At 47.4% G+C, this 19,929-nt stretch overlaps 1 protein-coding gene across 1 annotated transcript; it reads left to right on the top strand.

The window, feature by feature from the left end:
* The first annotated feature begins 640 nt into the window (after nt 1–640).
* Nucleotides 641–19,925, top strand: LOC118420295 (dynein heavy chain 6, axonemal-like). The gene is made up of 27 exons (XM_035827032.1): nt 641–761; nt 1,568–1,800; nt 2,022–2,144; nt 3,158–3,331; nt 3,656–3,874; nt 4,113–4,226; nt 5,075–5,250; nt 6,035–6,267; nt 6,766–6,956; nt 7,568–7,966; nt 9,292–10,196; nt 11,052–11,219; nt 11,668–11,802; nt 12,671–12,849; nt 13,477–13,646; nt 13,972–14,130; nt 14,628–14,867; nt 15,156–15,369; nt 15,864–16,034; nt 17,204–17,343; nt 17,558–17,620; nt 18,115–18,307; nt 18,731–18,890; nt 19,295–19,357; nt 19,520–19,687; nt 19,736–19,798; nt 19,841–19,925. Exons 1-27 carry the CDS (start codon nt 641–643, stop codon nt 19,923–19,925), a joined length of 5,259 nt encoding a protein of 1,752 aa, XP_035682925.1.
* The last annotated feature ends 4 nt before the right edge of the window (nt 19,926–19,929 follow it).

Here is a 19,929-nt window from a genome sequence, read left to right on the forward strand (position 1 = left end):
TCCATTTTGGAATGAAAGCTCATCTGTGTTGGTATTAATCCATAGTTGTAGAATTTGTGCTTTTTTCCAAAACAATTCGTGGTGAGCGTTTCATTTGCATTGGAACAAATAGCTCAACTTTTACAAAATATGTCTTCATTTAATCAAAGTTTTGATGTAGTAACACCCTGTAGTGCTTACTATACTTTTTAGTGAAAGGTTGTAACCATACAAACCTGTTTATCCAAGCCAGAGTTTGAGTGCTGCAGTAATAACTTAATGCAACAAGAATCCAGTGCATGTATTCTATTTGTATGTATGTGTTCTGCTGCTGTTACTATACTTTTTAGTCAAAGGTTGTAACCACACAAACTTGTTTATCCAAGCCAGAGTTTGAGCATTGCAGTACTAACTTAATGCAACAAGTATCCAGTGCGTATAATATGTATGTATGTGGTCACAATATCAGCCTGCTGCCTATGTGTCCACATTGTATTATCTATGTTGCAATGTGAATAAAGTCAAAGTCCAAACCCAGTGCATGGTACATGTATAACATGCATCTCCCCCAGTGCATGGTACATACATGTTGTATATAACATGCATCTCCCCCAGTGCATGGTACATACATGTTGTATATAACATGTATCTTCCCTGCAGTATGGACAAGCTGAGCTCCTACACTGGCTCTGCCGGTGGGGTGAACATCACACTCTCGCCGTCTCAGGAGGAATTCAGGGACAGTCTTCGGGGAGTCATCTCCACGTTTGAGAACACCGTTGGTAAGAACACAGCTGTGACATGTAACTTTGGTGTGAAAACACTGTTGGTAAGAACACAGCTGTAGCATGGAATTTTGGTGGAATCTTACTTTGACACAAGAAAATATTGCCCAATGGCATGGTGATTTGTCGATGAAGGTTAGACATCCAGATATGCCAAAAAGCAGTTACTCAAGCAACTGGATAAGTTTTTCCAAAATCATAGTCAGTTGCTTGAGTAACTGCTTGTTGTCATGTGGTGATTTGTTTCTGCAAGTGTCAGATGACCGGAGAGTTTTGCCTATGTTGTGAAGATTAAACAAAATTAAAATGTATTGAAAAGTTAGAATCTTCTAAGACACTTTTTTTCAGACCATATTTCAGCAACTCCTTAACTTCCCTACCTGGTGTACCGGGACAAGTGAAGGCCTTACTTAGAGACCCCCAGCTGTGTTCTACTCCTTAACTCCCTACCTGTGTACAGGACAAGTGAAGGTCTTACTTAGAGACCCCCGGCTGTGTTCTACTCCTTAACTTCCTACCTGTTACAGGACAAGTGAAGGCCTTACTTAGAGACCCCCAGCTGTGTTCTACTCCTTAACTCCCTACCTGTGTACAGGACAAGTGAAGGCCTTACTTAGAGACCCCCAGCTGTCTGTGTTCTACTCCTTAACTCCTTACCTGTGTACAGGACAGGTGAAGGCCTTACTTAGAGACCCCCAGCTGTGTTCTACTCCTTAACTCCCTACCTGTGTACAGGACAAGTGAAGGCCTTACTTAGAGACCCCCAGCTGTGTTCTACTCCTTAACTCCCTACCTGTGTACAGGACAAGTGAAGGCCTTACTCCGAGACCCGCGCTTGTCTGTGTTCTACTCGCCGCCGACCTATGACCTGAAGCTGTCTGTGGATGAGGAGAAGGAGGAGGAGGAGAGGGAGCACCAGCGACCTTGGCCTGACATTGAGCTCCTGTTTGGGGAGGACCCGGACTACCAGCACATGATCTCCGCCAACATGACCCACCTGGAGAACGCTCTGGGAGAAGTCTTCAGCTATGCAGAGGTGCGTTATCTTCACCTTGTCCTTCAGGAACAATTGTTCAGTTGCACTGTTGATTATTGTGCCTTGTTGACAAACTTGATTATACTCTGTATTTCCCTTAATTTATTCTCAAAGAAGCATCACCCAATCCTCATTAAGCCTCAAAATGCATGCACAATTGTGCCTTGATGGAAGATTCCAATTTTAATGTGAAGAAACGATCTGTTTTTCCCGTGTTTCAGGATTATACCAAGTTTACTGTAATGGTGGACAAAGCTCGGCGTGTTGATGTGGATGCCTCCATGACCCAGCGGGAGTGGACCACAGAGGAGTTCCACCATGTTCTATCCCAGCATACCGAGCAGGTAAGTCTGCTTTGTGCGAAATATCACAGTGCATTTTGAGTCACGATTGTACCAACTTTTAGTACATTTATTTAGAAGACTCAGTCAGCACTTAGATGTACACAGAGCAGTTTGAGTCATGATTGTGTCAAGGCTTTTAGTACAGAAGACTCAGTCAGCACTCATTCTTAGATGATGGACAAAGAATGCTTTTACCCAACTGCATGATATATTTCTCACTTCTTGCCAGCTGACAGCACTTGGCTACACAAAATGTTGATTCCAAAGACCGTATTCCCCAGGTGCGGTCCACATGTTGATTCCAAAGCCCATATTTGGCAGGTTCGGTCCATGCTGAAGATGTTGATTCCAAAGCCCATATTTGGCAGGTTCGGTCCATGCTGAAGATGTTGATTCCAAAGCCCATATTTCCCAGGTGCGGTCCATGCTGAAGATGTTGATTCCAAAGCCCATATTTCCCAGGTGCGGTCCATGCTGAAGATGTTGATTCCAAAGCCCATATTTCCCAGGTGCGGTCCATGCTGAAGATGTTGATTCCAAAGCCCATATTTCCCAGGTGCGGTCCATGCTGAAGATGTTGATTCCAAAGCCCATATTTCCCAGGTGCGGTCCATGCTGAAGATGTTGATTCCAAAGCCCATATTTCCCAGGTTCGGTCCATGCTGAAGATGTTGATTCCAAAGCCCATATTTCCCAGGTGCGGTCCATGCTGAAGATGTTGATTCCAAAGCCCATAATCCCCAGGTGCGGTCCACATGTTGATTCCAAAGCCCATATTTCCCAGGTGCGGTCCATGCTGAAGATGTTGATTCCAAAGCCCATATTTCCCAGGTGCGGTCCATGCTGAAGATGTTGATTCCAAAGCCCATATTTCCCAGGTGCGGTCCATGCTGAAAATGTTGATTCCAAAGCCCATATTTCCCAGGTGCGGTCCATGCTGAAGATGTTGATTCCAAAGCCCATATTTCCCAGGTGCGGTCCATGCTGAAGATGTTGATTCCCATATTTCCCAGGTGCGGTCCATGTTGAAGATGCGGACCCACCAGAGGATCGGGATGATGGAGGTGTTCAGCGACGGGTTCCAGCAGTCCTGCCTGCCCTTTCCTAAAGACGTGCTGGCCGCCATCAACAGGAAGCTGCCCGTCATCGCCAACAAGAAAAACGAGGAGCTCATGAGGATCATTAAGGTTGGAAAGTCTTCTGCTTTGGTTTTAGTAGTGAAACTGAAACTTGGCTCCGAAAATGCTATTCCTCAACAAGAGTCCTGATATAGCTGTTATTAATAATTATCTATCCAGTGTCACATGCTAGTTCTGCTAACAATGATTCAAATCCCCAAACCTCAAAATCTAAAACATTATTCAGTTTTTCAGCATCAACTGTTGAAGTTTAAATGTTCTATCTGTGGAATTGCTTAGTTGTGCCTTAGCATTGTATTTTTTATGTATGAGATAACACTTGAATATATATTCCTGGCTGTAACATGTAGTGAATGGTTTATTCTTCACCAGGGAGCCTCCAAGAAACTAGACAACATGCCTGAGTCTGTGGAGGAGTTTGTGGAACACTTGACCTTCCTGGGGCGCATGGTGTCGGAGCTGCCTATCCTGGAGAGGGAGTTTACTGTGGTCACCAGGCTGTTCGTCATTGCCAAGAACTTCGAGGTGCCGGTACCTCCTGAGGAGCTGGCCCTGTACCAGACTCTGGCACCAAGCTTCCAGCATCTCAAGGTGGGGATCTAAAACTGATGATTTCAACATCATATCCTTGTGCTTTTTGTTATTGTAAGTTAAAACCGTGTTTAGCAGATAGTACAGTTTATTTAGTCATCAGAAGAAACAAAGTGTTGTTCTTGGTTGTCCATCATGGTCGATAATGACTTCTGAGTGCATCCTCCTTTCATCTCTTTGGTACGATAATTATACCACATCAGCACATGACAGTCGTATTTAATGTTCCCAACACCAGTCCACCATCCTGTACTGTGAAGCTAAGAAAGACGACAACATCCGGAAGTTCAGCACGGACCTGGACAAGCACATCAACAACCTTCGCTTTGAGCTGGTCGAGATCAAGAGCAAGGTCAGTTGGAGTTAGGGCTTGAAGTACCCTTTTCTGCATACCTGCACTGGTGCAGGTAACATTGACAATTACCTGCACCAGACAAATTTTACTTGGACCACTCTGAATTTAGGAAGTATGGATCATACTAAAATTGTTCAGGAACCATTGCTATGTTTTCTTTTATCCTCTATAGGTGGTAACAGTCAATGCAGCTAATAACAATCCATATACAGCTTTATAGGACATTTGTGCACAAAACCCAGTACATGGGCCAGTGCAGGTTGGGTGCAGGTAGACACAAGAAATACCTGCACAGCTCCAATTTACCTGCACTAACCTGTACTGCAGCCCTGAGTCTAAAAAACAACAACAGAGGACTCAATTGCTTCTGATTATAGTTTTTTTACTCATGTTGCTGTACCTTTTAGCCTTGAAAATATTTGTGTTTTTATTGTGCACTTTGAGTCGGTTTGGCAGCTCATGATCATGATCTAAAACTAGTCATAGCATGCGCCAAAAAGCAGTTACTGGATATGGTTTTAGAAACAGTTAGACATTTCAGATAGCATCCACTATCTTTCATCACTAAGACTGAAGTGATCAGGGAGAAACTGGTCTTTCATACCCTAACTATGAATACAAAAGGGCTGAAGACAATGCATTTATAGTTAGAGTATAGGGTATAAATGACCAGTTTCTCCCAGATCCCTTCAGTGTCACTGGCAAAAGTTAGTGGATACTATCTGAAATGTCTAACCATTTCCAAAATCATATCCAGTTGCTTGAGTAACTGCTTTTTGGCGTATCTTATTACCTGGATGTCTCACTTTCATCTACGTAATCATAACATGATCCGACCCCCCCAGGTGAGAGATCCGAATCTGCTGAACCCCGACACCCTGACGGTGGTTGCCACGGAAACACTGAAGACGTTGATGGAGGAGGTTGAGTACCTGTCCACCAAGGCCCGCAGCTACTCCAACTACCAGGACCGCTTCGGCAGCTCCATATCCGCACCCTCCAAGATGAAATCCTTCGCTGAGTAGGTTTTAACACTTACAGATTCTGACATAGTTTTCAAACACTTACAGATCCTGACATGGTTTTCAAACACTTACAGATTCTGACATGGTTTTCAAACACTTACAGATTCTGACATGGTTTTCAAACACTTAGTAATACAGATTCTGGCATGGTTTTCAAAGACTTACAGATTCTGGCATGGTTTTCAAAGACTTACAGATTCTGGCATGGTTTTCAAACACTTACAGATTCTGACATGGTTTTCAAACACTTACAGATTCTGGCATGGTTTTCAAACACTTACAGATTCTGACATGGTTTTCAAACACTTAGTAATACAGATTCTGGCATGGTTTTCAAACACTTACAGATTCTGGCATGGTTTTCAAACACTTACAGATTCTGACATGGTTTTCAAAGACTTACAGATTCTGGCATGGTTTTCAAAGACTTACAGATTCTGGCATGGTTTTCAACACTTACAGATTCTCACATGGTTTCCAACACTTACAGATTCTGGCATGGTTTTCAAACACTTACAGATTCTGACATGGTTTTCAAACACTTACAGATTCTCACATGGTTTTCCAATACTTATTGCACTGGGCAGCAGTCCAAAATTGCATTGTGTTGTAACAGTTGTTTATTTCATTCATCTGATCTATTTTAATATGTTATTTACCTTTTTCAGAAGTATCTGTCCAAAGCGCATTGTTGGGGCCAACAATAACCATCACATGTCTCATGTCCTTGCCCCCCCAAAGAGGCGTCCAGTTAACCATCTCATGTCCTTGCTCCCCCAGAGAAGCCATGATGCTAGCGTCCAGTGACAGCGGTGCGAGTGCCCAGATTGTGCAGGCAGACCTGTCGGAGGTGGAGCGTGACGTGACGTTACGGCAGCTGCTGTGGGAGTCCCTGGACGAGTGGGCGCGGCTGGAGGAGGGGTGGAGGGCCACGGCCTTCGAGCAGCTCAACGTCGACGCTGTGCAGAAAAATGTCAACAGGTTCAGCCAAACTGTCTTCATGCTGGAGAAAGGTCAAGAAAATTTACTGTTCTGTGTTGAGTCGGGTATTGCTTTAACTTTGAAGGGACATTGATAATCTGTCCAGACTTTGCATGATGTACAAAATGACCAATAAACTGGTGGACGTACTGACTGATAAGTATCTAATACCAGCTCAAAAAAGAACAAGAAACAGTCACGCCTTCAAATACCAGAGTTACCAACCTAGGATTGATGTATGAAAAAATTCGTATTTTCCCAGAAGTATTGTAGATTTGAATTTGTTATCACCAAACACAGTAGCCCCGGGCATCTTCTTTGGATAGTTTTAAAGAACAATAGCAGATAGATGTGCAAAAGCTAGGTGTGACGGATCGTTTAGTGTAATATAACCAGCTGCTGCCACGCCTCGTGCCTGCGAAGCTGGTGTGTTATGCAGAAGGGCGGTTATACTGGCTATATAGATACAGATACAGGTTACTTTGAAGGCAAACATGTTTTTAACTGGTTACCATTAACTGTGCTTGCAGGTCTGCCCCATAATGAGATAGTGCCGAAGCTGAAGCAGTCAGTGCTGGACTTTAAGCAGGGCATGCCTGTGATCACCAGCCTGAGGAACCCGTACCTGCGCTCGCGGCACTGGGAGGCCATCCAGGAGCTGATCGGGAGGAGCATCGTCAGGGACAAGAAGTTCACTCTGGGCAACCTGCTGGAGCTCAAGGTACTGATGAGGACTGTGTTTTAACAGTCAGTACTACTGATGACTGGTCAGGGTAGGTACTACTGATGACTGGTCAGGGTAGGTACTACTGATGACTGGTCAGGGTAGGTACTACTGATGACTGGTCAGGGTAGGTACTACTGATGACTGGTCAGGGTAGGTACTAAGGGTATTGTACTAGGTGATATGTCAGGGACAAGAAGTTCACTCTGGGCAACCTGCTGGAGCTCAAGGTACTACAGTGATGACTGTGCAGGGTTGGTAGTACAGATGACTGCAGGGTTGATTGTGATTTTAAGTCAGTTCTGGAAGGTTTCCAGATAACTGCCATGTAGCAGGCAATGGTGACTGTTGTTGCACTTGAGGTTAGTGTACTAGCCTCAGTTGAAGGGCGAGAACTTTGTCCTTGGCTATCTGTAGAAACGTTGTGTTTTTGATAGGTTTTTCATGCTCTGGCAGCTCTCACATAGCTGGCATTCAACAAACACTTGCTGGAATGTCTTGCTACTGAGAACAGTACATTAGGATTGTTTCTTGTACCAACATGCCTTGATTATTACTTTGACATGCTTTGATACGTATCTAATGATCACATTTTTGTCTCCTCTCAGATCTTCCAGCACAAGGAAAGGATCGGGGACATCTCCACCCAGGCCAGCAACGAGGCCACCCTGGAGGCAATGCTGCAGAAGGTCATCGAACTCTGGCACCACACAGACTTCCGCCTGGTGCCGCACAACGTCCGGCCCGACATCATGATCATCGCCGGCATCGATGACATCATGGCCCAGCTGGAGGAGAGCCAGGTTACCATAGGAACCATCCGTGGGTCGCGCTACGTCACGGCCATCAAGACGCAGGTGGAGGATTGGGACCGGCGGCTGGGCCTGTTCGCCCGCACCCTGGACGAGTGGATGACGTGTCAGCGGCAGTGGCTGTACCTCGAGCAGATCTTCACAACTCCTGACATCCAGAGGCAGCTGCCTACCGAGGCTAAACTATTCTCACAGGTAACAGCTGCCCACCGAGGCTAAACTATTCTCACAGGTAACAGCTGCCCACTGAGGCTAAACTATTCTCACAGGTAACAGCTGCCCACCGAGGCTAAACTATTCTCACAGGTAACAGCTGCAGCTGCCCACCGAGGCTAAACTATTCTCACAGGTAACAGCTGCCCACCGAGGCTAAACTATTCTCACAGGTAACAGCTGCCCACCGAGGCTAAACTATTCTCACAGGTAACAGCTGCCCACTGAGGCTAAACTATTCTCACAGGTAACAGCTGCCCACCGAGGCTAAACTATTCTCACAGGTAACAGCTGCAGCTGCCCACCGAGGCTAAACTATTCTCACAGGTAACAGCTGCCCACCGAGGCTAAACTATTCTCACAGGTAACAGCTGCCCACCGAGGCTAAACTATTCTCACAGGTAACAGCTGCCCACCGAGGCTAAACTATTCTCACAGGTAACAGCTGCCTACTGAGGCTAAACTATTCTCACAGGTAACAGCTGCAGCTGCCCACTGAGGCTAAACTATTCTCACAGGTAACAGCTGCCCACTGAGGCTAAACTATTCTCACAGGTAACAGCTGCCCACCGAGGCTAAACTATTCTCACAGGTAACAGCTGCCCACTGAGGCTAAACTATTCTCACAGGTAACAGCTGCCCACCGAGGCTAAACTATTCTCACAGGTAACAGCTGCCCACCGAGGCTAAACTATTCTCACAGGTAACAGCTGCCCACCGAGGCTAAACTATTCTCACAGGTAACAGCTGCCCACCGAGGCTGAACTATTCTCACAGGTAACAGCTGCCCACCGAGGCTAAACTATTCTCACAGGTAACAGCTGCCCACCGAGGCTAAACTATTCTCACAGGTAACAGCTGCCCACTGAGGCTAAACTATTCTCACAGGTAACAGCTGCAGCTGCCCACCGAGGCTAAACTATTCTCACAGGTAACAGCTGCCCACCGAGGCTAAACTATTCTCACAGGTAACAGCTGCCCACTGAGGCTAAACTATTCTCACAGGTAACAGCTGCCCACCGAGGCTAAACTATTCTCACAGGTAACAGCTGCCCACCGAGGCTAAACTATTCTCACAGGTAACAGCTGCCCACCGAGGCTAAACTATTCTCACAGGTAACAGCTGCAGCTGCCCACCGAGGCTAAACTATTCTCACAGGTAAGAAAGGGTAGAAAACTGTCTTCTGTAAATGACAGTGAATAAGTAATTCTTGTATGCTTTATTGAAGAAATGACAAGTAGTGCAGCAGAAAATGGTTCTAGTTTGAGAATGAAACTCTAGTGATTGAGCCCTTTCCCCCCCTCAGGTGGACAAGTCCTGGAAAGACTTGATGCGTCGCACAGAAGACCGCCCCAATGCCCTGCGGTCTGCCACTGCCCCAGGTGTGCTGGAGATCCTCCAGTCCAGCAACTCTCACCTGGAGAAGATCCAGAAGTGTCTGGAGGACTACCTGGAGACCAAGCGCCTGGTCTTCCCTAGGTTCTACTTCTTAAGTAACGACGAGCTGCTGGACATTCTTGCACAGAGCAAGAACCCGGACGCCGTGCAGCCGCACCTCAGGAAGTGCTTCGGGAACATCGTGGCGCTGGATATCCGCAAGCTGACCCACCAGCCGGCCTACATCAACAGCATGACCTCCGCGGAGGGCGAGACCATCGCCATGCCGAAGAACGTGCGAGCGCGGGGCCCGGTTGAGCAGTGGCTGGGCAGCGTGGAGACCAGCATGTACGACACGGTCAAGAAACACCTGAAGTCTGGCATGGTGGACTGGAACCCGGGCGGGCTGACCACCTGGGTGCTGCACCATCCCGGCCAGGTGGTGCTCACCGTGGCACAGATCATGTTCAACAGGGACGTGGTGAAGGCTTTCCGGGGCGTGTCTGTGCCGAGCGCCGTGACCCAGGTCAGGGACAGCATGGTGGACACCCTGACGCGGCTGGCCAGGCTCGTTTCCACGCCAATGCACTTCTACCAGCGCATGACTCTGGAGGCTCTGCTGATCATCGATGTGCACAACAGGGACATCCTGAAGGAGATGATTGACGGGAAGGTGTACAAGGCGGACGACTTCGGGTGGACCAAGCAGCTGAGATATGAGTGGAACGAGCACACCAACTCCTGCAACGTGCTGCAGTGTAACGCCACCTTCCAGTACGGGTACGAGTACCTGGGCTGCTCCCCCAGGCTGGTCATCACCCCACTCACGGACAGGTGAGCATTCATGTATATCATATTATCCACACACTGGTTCACAGCACCTTCCAGTACGGGTACGAGTACCTGGGCTGCTCCCCCAGGCTTGTCATCACCCCACTCACAGACAGGTGAGCATTCATTTATATTATATATATATCATATGATCAACACACTGATTCACAGCAGCTTCCAGTACGGGTACGAGTACCTGGGCTGCTCCCCAAGACTTGTCATCACCCCACTCACGGACAGGTGAGCATTCATGTATATTTTATATATCATATGATCAACACACTGATTCACAGCAGCTTCCAGTACGGGTACGAGTACCTGGGCTGCTCCCCAAGACTTGTCATCACCCCACTTACGGACAGGTGAATATCATCATGTCCGTAATGGTTCTCCAGGTCATAACGTTGCTACAAAACCAAAAACTCTCTGGTGTTTTGCATTCATATATATAATCAACAAACAGCACCTTCCATCTGCTCCTCCTAGCCTCTTTTAGCCTATGTAGCCTACATAAATGCTGACTTGTAGATTCTGACTACTAAATAGCCTTACTTACTTGCATTTACTTAGCTATAATGAAATTTGTTTGTCATTACCTAAAACTCTGACCTTCTGGCTTTATGAGCTTGCGCTGCCTACAGGTCTGTGTAATGTACTGTTGCAATTTGAAGTAAGTAATTTGAATAAATGAATAACTGAATAAGCAGTCGTTATGGTAGGAAGTAACTATAGGCAGAACATAGATGTAGTAACAAGTTGATACAATGTACTACATGTAATGTCCCTGATAGATACATCATGTATACTGTGCTTTTCCCAGGTGCTACCTGACTCTAACGAGTTTTCCTTGCCTTCCAGGTGCTACCTGACTCTAACGAGTGCCCAGAACCTGCACCTGGGGGGGTCCCCGGCAGGGCCGGCCGGCACAGGGAAGACGGAGACAGTCAAGGACTTGGCCAGGGTCATGGGCAAGCAGTGTGTCGTCTTCAACTGCTCCGAGGCCATCGACTACAAGATGATGGGCAGGTCAGGCTGCTTTCTCTCATATTGCTGATGTAACAGATGAGTTCAGTTCAGTTCATCCTCATGATGAACCTTACTGAAATTCTGCAAATCCTTGTTACTTTATGTGTATCACATTAAAGAAAATCTTAATTTAATGGTCTTATAATACTGATATTTTAAGGGCTCTATCTATTACACTTGTTCCTGCACCTGTGTGACTATGAGCATCTTCAGTAGATGAGAGGGTGGAGAAGGGTTTGCACACCCCTCCTTCACCTTAAAAAGTCAGGCAAATGTGCAGGTCAGGCAAACAGGTCGCCAAACCCACCGGCAAGTGACTGTTTGCCTACTCATCTGTTGAAAAATCGACAGGAGAATCCGAATTATACTTAGTCTATATGTATATTTCTTAATGCAGAGGCTCATAAGAACTGTTATTTTGGCTGAACCCAAATTGTTTTTCCTCCAGGTTGTTCTCAGGCATGGCCCAGTCGGGGTCGTGGTGCTGCTTTGATGAGTTTAACAGGATTGATGTGGAGGTTCTGTCCGTCATCGCCCAGCAAATCCACACCATCAAAACTGCCAAGGACGGAGGAGCGCTCAGGTACTGCAGACACACACACACACACACACACACACATACACACTCACACACACACACACACACAAACACACACACACACGCTGTCCGTCATCGCCCAGCAAATCCACACCATCAAAACCGCCAAGGATGGAGGAGCGCTCAGGTACTGCACACAGACACACACGTACACACTCACACACATACGCACTCACACACACACACACACACACAAACACACACACACACGCTGTCCGTCATCGCCCAGCAAATCCACACCATCAAAACTGCTAAGGACGGAGGAGCGCTCAGGTATGGGAACTGCAGACAGATAAAACACATTAGAAAGAATGCTATCTCTGTGTACATCTATTTCCAAGCTAGTTCATTGCCTCGAAGTGGTCTAATGGCCTTGCTCTGAACAAGTCGGATTCTCAGAGCTCAGCAGAATTTTATATTTTGTCTATCAAATGGAAAGTTTAAAGATAGTATAAGTTTGAGTGCAGAAATTTTCTTTCTAAACATCTTTCTGAATTTTAGGTGGAAACATTTTCAGGAAATTAAGACCTAAATAATTACTAGTTCCTGTAAGAAATATATTTATTATCATTATTTTTATTTACTTGAAGTTCACCACAAAACAAGGCTCATGCATTTTGGGTTACAGTACTGAGTCCTGAAGAAAGATGTTTGTTTACCCCTGTGTTGAAAAGCTTTAGATTGTACCCCACAGGGAAGCATTCAATATGTAGTTATAGGAAAGAAGCTCTCATCGTGGAACTTTTTTCTAAGAGGTGGATTATGGAAGAAAAAGGGTGCTTTGCTTCCGTGGAAATGGCAAAACGTGTTCTTGCAGAGAAGTTTATGACATGTATTTTACCTCCTCCCACAGGTTTCTGTTTGAGGGGAGAGATATCCGGCTGAACATGACCTGCGGGTTCTTCATCACCATGAACCCTGGGTACAAAGGTCGCGTGGAGCTGCCCGACAACCTCAAGTCTCTCTTCCGCCAGGTGGCCATGATGGTCCCAGACTACGCACTCATCGCTGAGATCATGCTGTTCTCAGAAGGTTAGCTCTCATCGCTGAGATTATGCTGTTCTCAGAAGGTTAGCTCCCATTGCTGAGATTATGCTGTTCTCAGAAGGTTAGCACTCATTGCTGAGATTATGCTGTTCTCAGAAGGTTAGCTCTCATTGCTGAGATTATGCTGTTCTCAGAAGGTTAGCTCTCATCGCTGAGATTATGCTGTTCTCAGAAGGTTAGCACTCATCGCTGAGATTATGCTGTTCTCAGAAGGTTAGCACTCATCGCTGAGATTATGCTGTTCTCAGAAGGTTAGCTCTCATTGCTGAGATTATGCTGTTCTCAGAAGGTTAGCTCTCATCGCTGAGATTATGCTGTTCTCAGAAGGTTAGCCAGACTACACACTCATCGCTGATATTATGCTGTTCTCAGAAGGTTAGCACTCATCGCTGAGATTATGCTGTTCTCAGAAGGTTAGCTCTCATCGCTGAGATTATGCTGTTCTCAGAAGGTTAGCACTCATCGCTGAGATTATGCTGTTCTCAGAAGGTTAGCCAGACTACACACTCATCGCTGATATTATGCTGTTCTCAGAAGGTTAGCACTTATCGCTGAGATTATGAAATTTATTTAGCATTTGCTAATGTGCAATTCCTTTATTGTATTGCCCAGGCTTCACAGCCGCCAAGTCCCTGTCCACGAAGATCGTGAACCTGTACCAGCTGGCGAGTAAGCAGCTATCGCAGCAGGACCACTACGACTTCGGCATGCGCGCCATCAAGTCTGTCCTGGTCATGGCGGGACAGAGGAAGAGCAGCATGCAGGAGGCACATCCAAATCAGGCAAGATTAACCTGCTTTTGAGCATACTTTTTTCTTATGGTAGATTGGTATCCATTAAACCACCCGTAGACCACTGGATACTGGATACACTGGGACTATTACCCCACCCAATACCACCACTACTACTAATGTAGGTTGGGAAACAAAGTATCACAGCTGGCAAGAAATGAGGTAAATTTTGTTTTGGTTGAAGAAAATGTTGATGGTGATGGCTGTTTAAGGATCATTAATGCTGGAATGTTTTATAATTTTGATTAGCAGATATTTTAACTCCAAGAAGACACCCGCCAGAAGCAGTACTAACTGTTGCATGAATAATCTGCAGGTCCTGAATGAGCAGAAGGAAGCACACATCCTGATCCAGGCCCTGCGAGACGCGAACCTGCCCAAGTTCCTGGCCGAGGATGTGCCGCTGTTCGAGTCCATCCTGGCTGACCTGTTCCCTGGGATCGTTTTCCCAGAGCCAGAGAGCGGAGTCCTGGAGGTCAGTATTACAGCAGCTGTTTTAAACAGTGAATCGTGGTTTAAAAGCACAGCTTTTGGACTGCAACCATTGTCACAAGATTGAAAGTCATATAAGTAACAACTGTGACCTTTTCCTACAGAAAGCCATCCATGTGTCCATCCGTGACCTGTGACCTTTTCCCCACGGAAAGCCATCCACGTGTCGATCGGTGACCTGTGACCTTTTCCCCACAGAAAGCCATCCACGTGTCCATCCGTGACCTGTGACCTTTTCCCCACGGAAAGCCATCCACGTGTCCATCGGTGACCTGTGACCTTTTCCCCACAGAAAGCCATCCACGTGTCGATCGGTGACCTGTGACCTTTTCCCCACAGAAAGCCATCCACGTGTCCATCCGTGACCTGTGACCTTTTCCCCACAGAAAGCCATCCATGTGTCGATCCGTGACCTGTGACCTTTTCCCCACGGAAAGCCATCCATGTGTCCATCCGTGACCTGTGACCTTTTCCCCACAGAAAGCCATCCATGTGTCGATCCGTGACCTTGGGCTGCAGCTGTGGCCTCTGCAGCTGGAGAAGGTGGTTCAGCTGTACCGGCAGATCATGGTTCGGCACGGCGTGATGCTGGTGGGGCCGACCGGCGGGGGGAAGACCACCTGCCGGAACATCCTGCAGCGCGCCCTGGTCCTGATGCCGGCCATGCAGGAGGAGGGGACCGTGGGGATGCAGCTGATGGGCACCGGCAAGAAGGGGAAGGTGAGGCTTGGGTTGTGTGCCTAAATACCCGTACCTGTACCTGTACCTATTTAACTAACACTAAAGCACTAGTGCTGATGCCCTCCATGCAGGAGCTGGGAGTGGTGGGCATGATCATGTTACTCTGTCGATGGTCTCAAGAGTGCACAACGCAGTCTTTCTCAGAAGCCTTAAGTCTCTAGAGTACTGGTCAGCAGGCAGATACCCCTGCGTCATGAATTTCGGTGGTTTCCATATGGAGCCAACATGTGACAAAATCCTATGATAATCATTATATTACACCTGCAGGTGGAGACCTTCACCCTGAACCCGAAGTGTGTGAAGCTGGGGGAGCTGTACGGTGCCACCGACCCGAACACCCTGGAGTGGACGGACGGGCTGATGGCTTCCGCCGTGCGCAGGTTCGCTCGTGAGCTCACCGCCGGGCCAGAGACACAGGCAGATGAGTGGGACCAGCGGCCTCCTACTACAGCAAGCATGGGATCGGGTTACACCAGAACAGGTGAGCATGGGATCAGGTTACCCCAGAACAGGTGAGCATGGGTCAGGTTACACCAGAACAGGTGAGCATGGGTCAGGTTACACCAGAACAGGTGAGCATGGGGTCAGGTTACACCAGAACAGGTGAGCATGGAATCAGGTTACACCAGAACAGGTGAGCATGGGTCAGGTTACACCAGAACAGGTGAGCATGGGTCAGGTTACACCAGAACAGGTGAGCATGGGATCAGGTTACATGAGAACAGGTGAGCATGGGGTCAGGTTACACCAGAACAGGTGAGCATGGGGTCGGGTTACACGAGAACAGGTGAGCATGGGATCAGATTACACCAGAACAGGTGACATACAGCACTGTGTTTGTGATGTTTGGAAGAAAGATGATACTATTTATCCGTAAATAGTTTCACCAGGTTCGTGAATACTCAGTTAAGTTCCTCAAACTTTCTGTATTAATAAGTGAGATGCTTCATGCATGTTATATGGATGCTTTTCTAGATACTGGGACCCCAGCTACTCCTGAAGCAGACATCGAGCCGGATGCTGTAGCTGATGTGAAAGAACCAGAAGGGCAGCTGTCTACTCACAAGGAGGAGATCCCCACAGACTGGAGGTGGCTGGTGCTGGATGGGCCTGTGGACACACTGTGGGTGGAGAACCTCAACACAGGTGAGTCACACCTGTGGGTGGAGAACCTCAACACAGGTGAGTCACACCTGTGGACACACTCTGGGTAGAGAACCTCAACACAGGTAAGTCTTTATTAACAGTACTGTGATACACGAGAACAGGTGCTGGATGGGCCTGTGGACACTCTCTGGGTGGAGAACCTCAACACGGGTAATTCACACCTGTGGGTGGAGAACCTCAACACAGGTAATTCACACCTGTGGGTGGAGAACCTCAACACAGGTAATTCACACCTGTGGGTGGAGAACCTCAACACAGGTAATTCACACCTGTGGGGGGAGAACCTCAACACAGGTAAGTCACACCTGTGGGGGGAGAACCTCAACACAGGTAAGTCACACCTGTGGGTGGAGAACCTCAACACAGGTAAGTCACACCTGTGGAGAACCTCAACACAGGTAAGTCACACCTGTGGGTGGAGAGCCTCAACACAGGTAAGTCACACCTGTGGGTGGAGAGCCTCAACACTGGTAAGTCACACCTGTGGACACACTCTGGGTGGAGAACCTCAACACAGGTAAGTCACATCTGTGGACACACTCTGGGTGGAGAACCTCAACACTGGTAAGTCACATCTGTGGGGGGAGAACCTCAACACAGGTAAGTCACACCTGTGGGGGAGAACCTCAACACTGGTAAGTCTTTATCAACAGTACTGTGATACACGAGAACAGGTGCTGGATGGGCCTGTGGACACTCTCTGGGTGGAGAACCTCAACACGGGTAAGTTTGTTTGTTTGTTTGTTTGTATTGGGTACCCAGTAAACTGCCTTATTGTGTAGCACACCAGGTTTGTACTGAACAGTACAAGCTGCATATCCGGACAGATCTAATTGATCCACTCACTCTTTTCGATAAGTGCACTGGGTTCTTTTACGTGCTTGAGGTGTGGCTCTCCCCAGACACGGGACCTCCATTTAACGTCCTATCCGAGGGACGGCCCTAACCAAAGCTAGGTACTTATGTTTCACCTGAGTGTGGTGAGGAAAGTGAAGGGCTCAAAATTGGGGGCAAATTATCGGATTCAAACCCAGTAATGCGCCAAGTACATCAGTTGGGGAAAACTGGAACACAAAAGTAAATCAACATTTGCCCAAGAAAAATTGCTGGCCACATCCCTTTACCTCAGTGTTGTTTGTATCTTCCAGTGTTGGACGACACCAAGACGCTGTGCTTGGCCAACGGAGAGCGGATCTCGCTGCCCTCCGGCATCCGCCTCACCTTCGAGGTGGACAACCTGTCGCAGGCCAGCCCCGCCACCATCAGCAGGTGTGCCATGGTCTACATGGTGGGTTCAAAACTTCAACATCCATGGAATAATGCTCACTTAGGATTCTGAAATTGATTTGCCAGATTTCAGGAGGACCATGTTTGGAGCCTTGCATTTCAAGCTGTTAGTGTTACTTATTGGACAAAAAGTTTTGTTAAGTATTCTTTTGATCTTAGACTTGCCTGCATGTGCATTATTCACACCAGTAACAAATTTCTCTGCTTCCCTTCAGGATCCAGTGGACCTAGGCTGGAGGCCTTTTGTGAAAACATGGCTCACTAGGCTGCCCAGAGATGTACGTATCACATGAGTGTCATAGTCACTTATTTAGTGTAACATGTTTCTGTTGTTTGTTCATAGGTTCTGGTTCACATGATTTTTACATCACCAGAAATGTATGACCTGAATAGTAATCAAAGCTCATTAGTTGATCCCCTTGAGACATACATGGTAGTTTGATAGATTCCATTGCAGTCTTTGAACGGGGCTGTTTTTTATTTGGGGGAGGGCGGCGGCGTTGGTTCACGACTTCCAATGTTGGCTATGTTCTCTTGTGCCGGGAAAGGGAGTTTACCTCGGAAGGGAGTTTGCTGTGAGACGGAGTTTGATGTGGAACGGAGTTTCGCCCCGTTTCATACTCCCTTCCAAGGCAAACTCTCTTTTCCAGCACAAGAGAACCTACCCAACATTGAATATCGCAAAGCAACGCCAACCCGCTCAAAGCCTGCCAGTACTTTGAGCCCTGATCTGACAGGTATGATGAGCATTGAATTTCCTTCTTGCTCCTAGATCCCTGAGACGGGCCGGACCCACCTGGAGAAGCTGTTTGAGCTGAGCATCGACGACGGTCTGGCCTTCATGACCCGGCGGAGGAAGCACCAGCACCTGCCGGCCACCGAGCTGGGCATGGTGTCCTCCCTCTGCCGCATCCTGTCCGCTCTGCTGGACTTCATGGGCAAAAATGGGGGCTTCGGGGTGCAAGGTAGGTCCGCTCTGCTGGACTTCATGGGCAAAAATGGGGGCTTCGGGGTGCAAGGTAGGTCCGCACTGCTCGACTTCATGGGCAAAAATGGGGGCTTCGGGGTGCAAGGTAGGTCCGCTCTGCTGGACTTCATGGGCAAAAATGGGGGCTTCGGGGTGCAAGGTAGGATGCAAGGCTCCCAGTGTACCATGACCATTAACATAACACTGCCTATTGTTGAACTGGTCCTGAAATGGTTGTGGGGAATCTTCTTCAACTGTTAAGAGCTTGGAACAATGAGTGTGCGTAATCCCTGTATGGTGTGAAATTGAAAAAAAAAAGAACAGGCGAATCCGAGAAGCAACAAAAACATTGGTGTGGCCTAAAGCAACCGTAAGCAAGCAAGCAAAGCAACCGTATGACAACTTCCCACCCCACTTGCAGATGAGGAGACGGAAGAGCGGCCTGACAGCGCGAGCAGTCGGCACTCCAGCGCGTCCCGCAGCTCGGCAACATCACGCGACAGCCGGCGCCAGAAGAAGAAACGTCGGGAAGAGAGAAGGGCACAGCTGTACCAGGATGCACTGGGAAAGAAGGGCAGAAGGTAAGGAAATATAGCCTGGTATCCAGCTGTATTACAGCTTCTGTATCTGTGGAGAGGACAGAAGAGACTCGGGACTATAATACAGCTCAATACCAGGCTAAAGAAAAATTCATTCGACACTGTCTTGTTTTGTGTAGTTTAAAAACCATCCCATCTTCTGTCTCTCAGAAAGGAACATTTAGAAGTGGATTGCTACATAGCAAATTCAAGCCAGAAAGTTCACTTTGATGATATTGTTAGAAAGTAAGCTTTGTAGTTTTTCTAGTAAGATCTGTGTGAAAAGTAGAATGCTTCACCATTGAAACATAATATTTACATTTAGCCAGGTGCATGTGTACTGCTTTCCAATGAAAATATTTCCTTCTTGGAACAAAGAGATTCTTCTTCCTTGTGTTGCATTACAGGGATGACAAGAAGTGGTACATGGAGAAGCATCCTCGTGACGTGGCCGCACTCCTGGGGAAGATGTTTGTGTTTGCCTTTACCTGAAGAAGTTGTTCTTCCTTGTGTTGTTGCGTTACAGGGATGATAAGAAGTGGTACATGGAGAAGCATCCTCGAGACCTGGCAGCACTCCTTGGGGAAGATGTTTGTGTTTGCCTTAAGAAGTTATTCTTCCTTGCGTTACAGGGATGATAAGAAGTGGTACATGGAGAAGCATCCTCGTGACCTGGCGGCACTCCTGGGGAAGATGTTTGTGTTTGCCTTAAGAAGTTATTCTTCCTTGCGTTACAGGGATGATAAGAAGTGGTACATGGAGAAGCATCCTCGTGACCTTGCCGCGCTCCTGGGGAAGATGTTTGTGTTTGCGTTTACCTGAAGAAGTTATTCTTCCTTGTGTTACAGGGATGATAAGAAGTGGTACATGGAGAAGCATCCTCGTGACCTTGCGGCGCTCCTGGGGAAGATGTTTGTGTTTACCTTAAGAAGTTAATCTTCCTTGTGTTACAGGGATGATAAGAAGTGGTACATGGAGAAGCATCCTCGTGACCTGGCCGCGCTCCTGGGGAAGATGTTTGTGTTTGCCTTTACCTGAAGAA

The sequence above is a fragment of the Branchiostoma floridae genome, chromosome 1 (genome assembly GCF_000003815.2).
Source record: "Branchiostoma floridae strain S238N-H82 chromosome 1, Bfl_VNyyK, whole genome shotgun sequence".
Lineage (NCBI taxonomy): Eukaryota > Metazoa > Chordata > Leptocardii > Amphioxiformes > Branchiostomatidae > Branchiostoma > Branchiostoma floridae.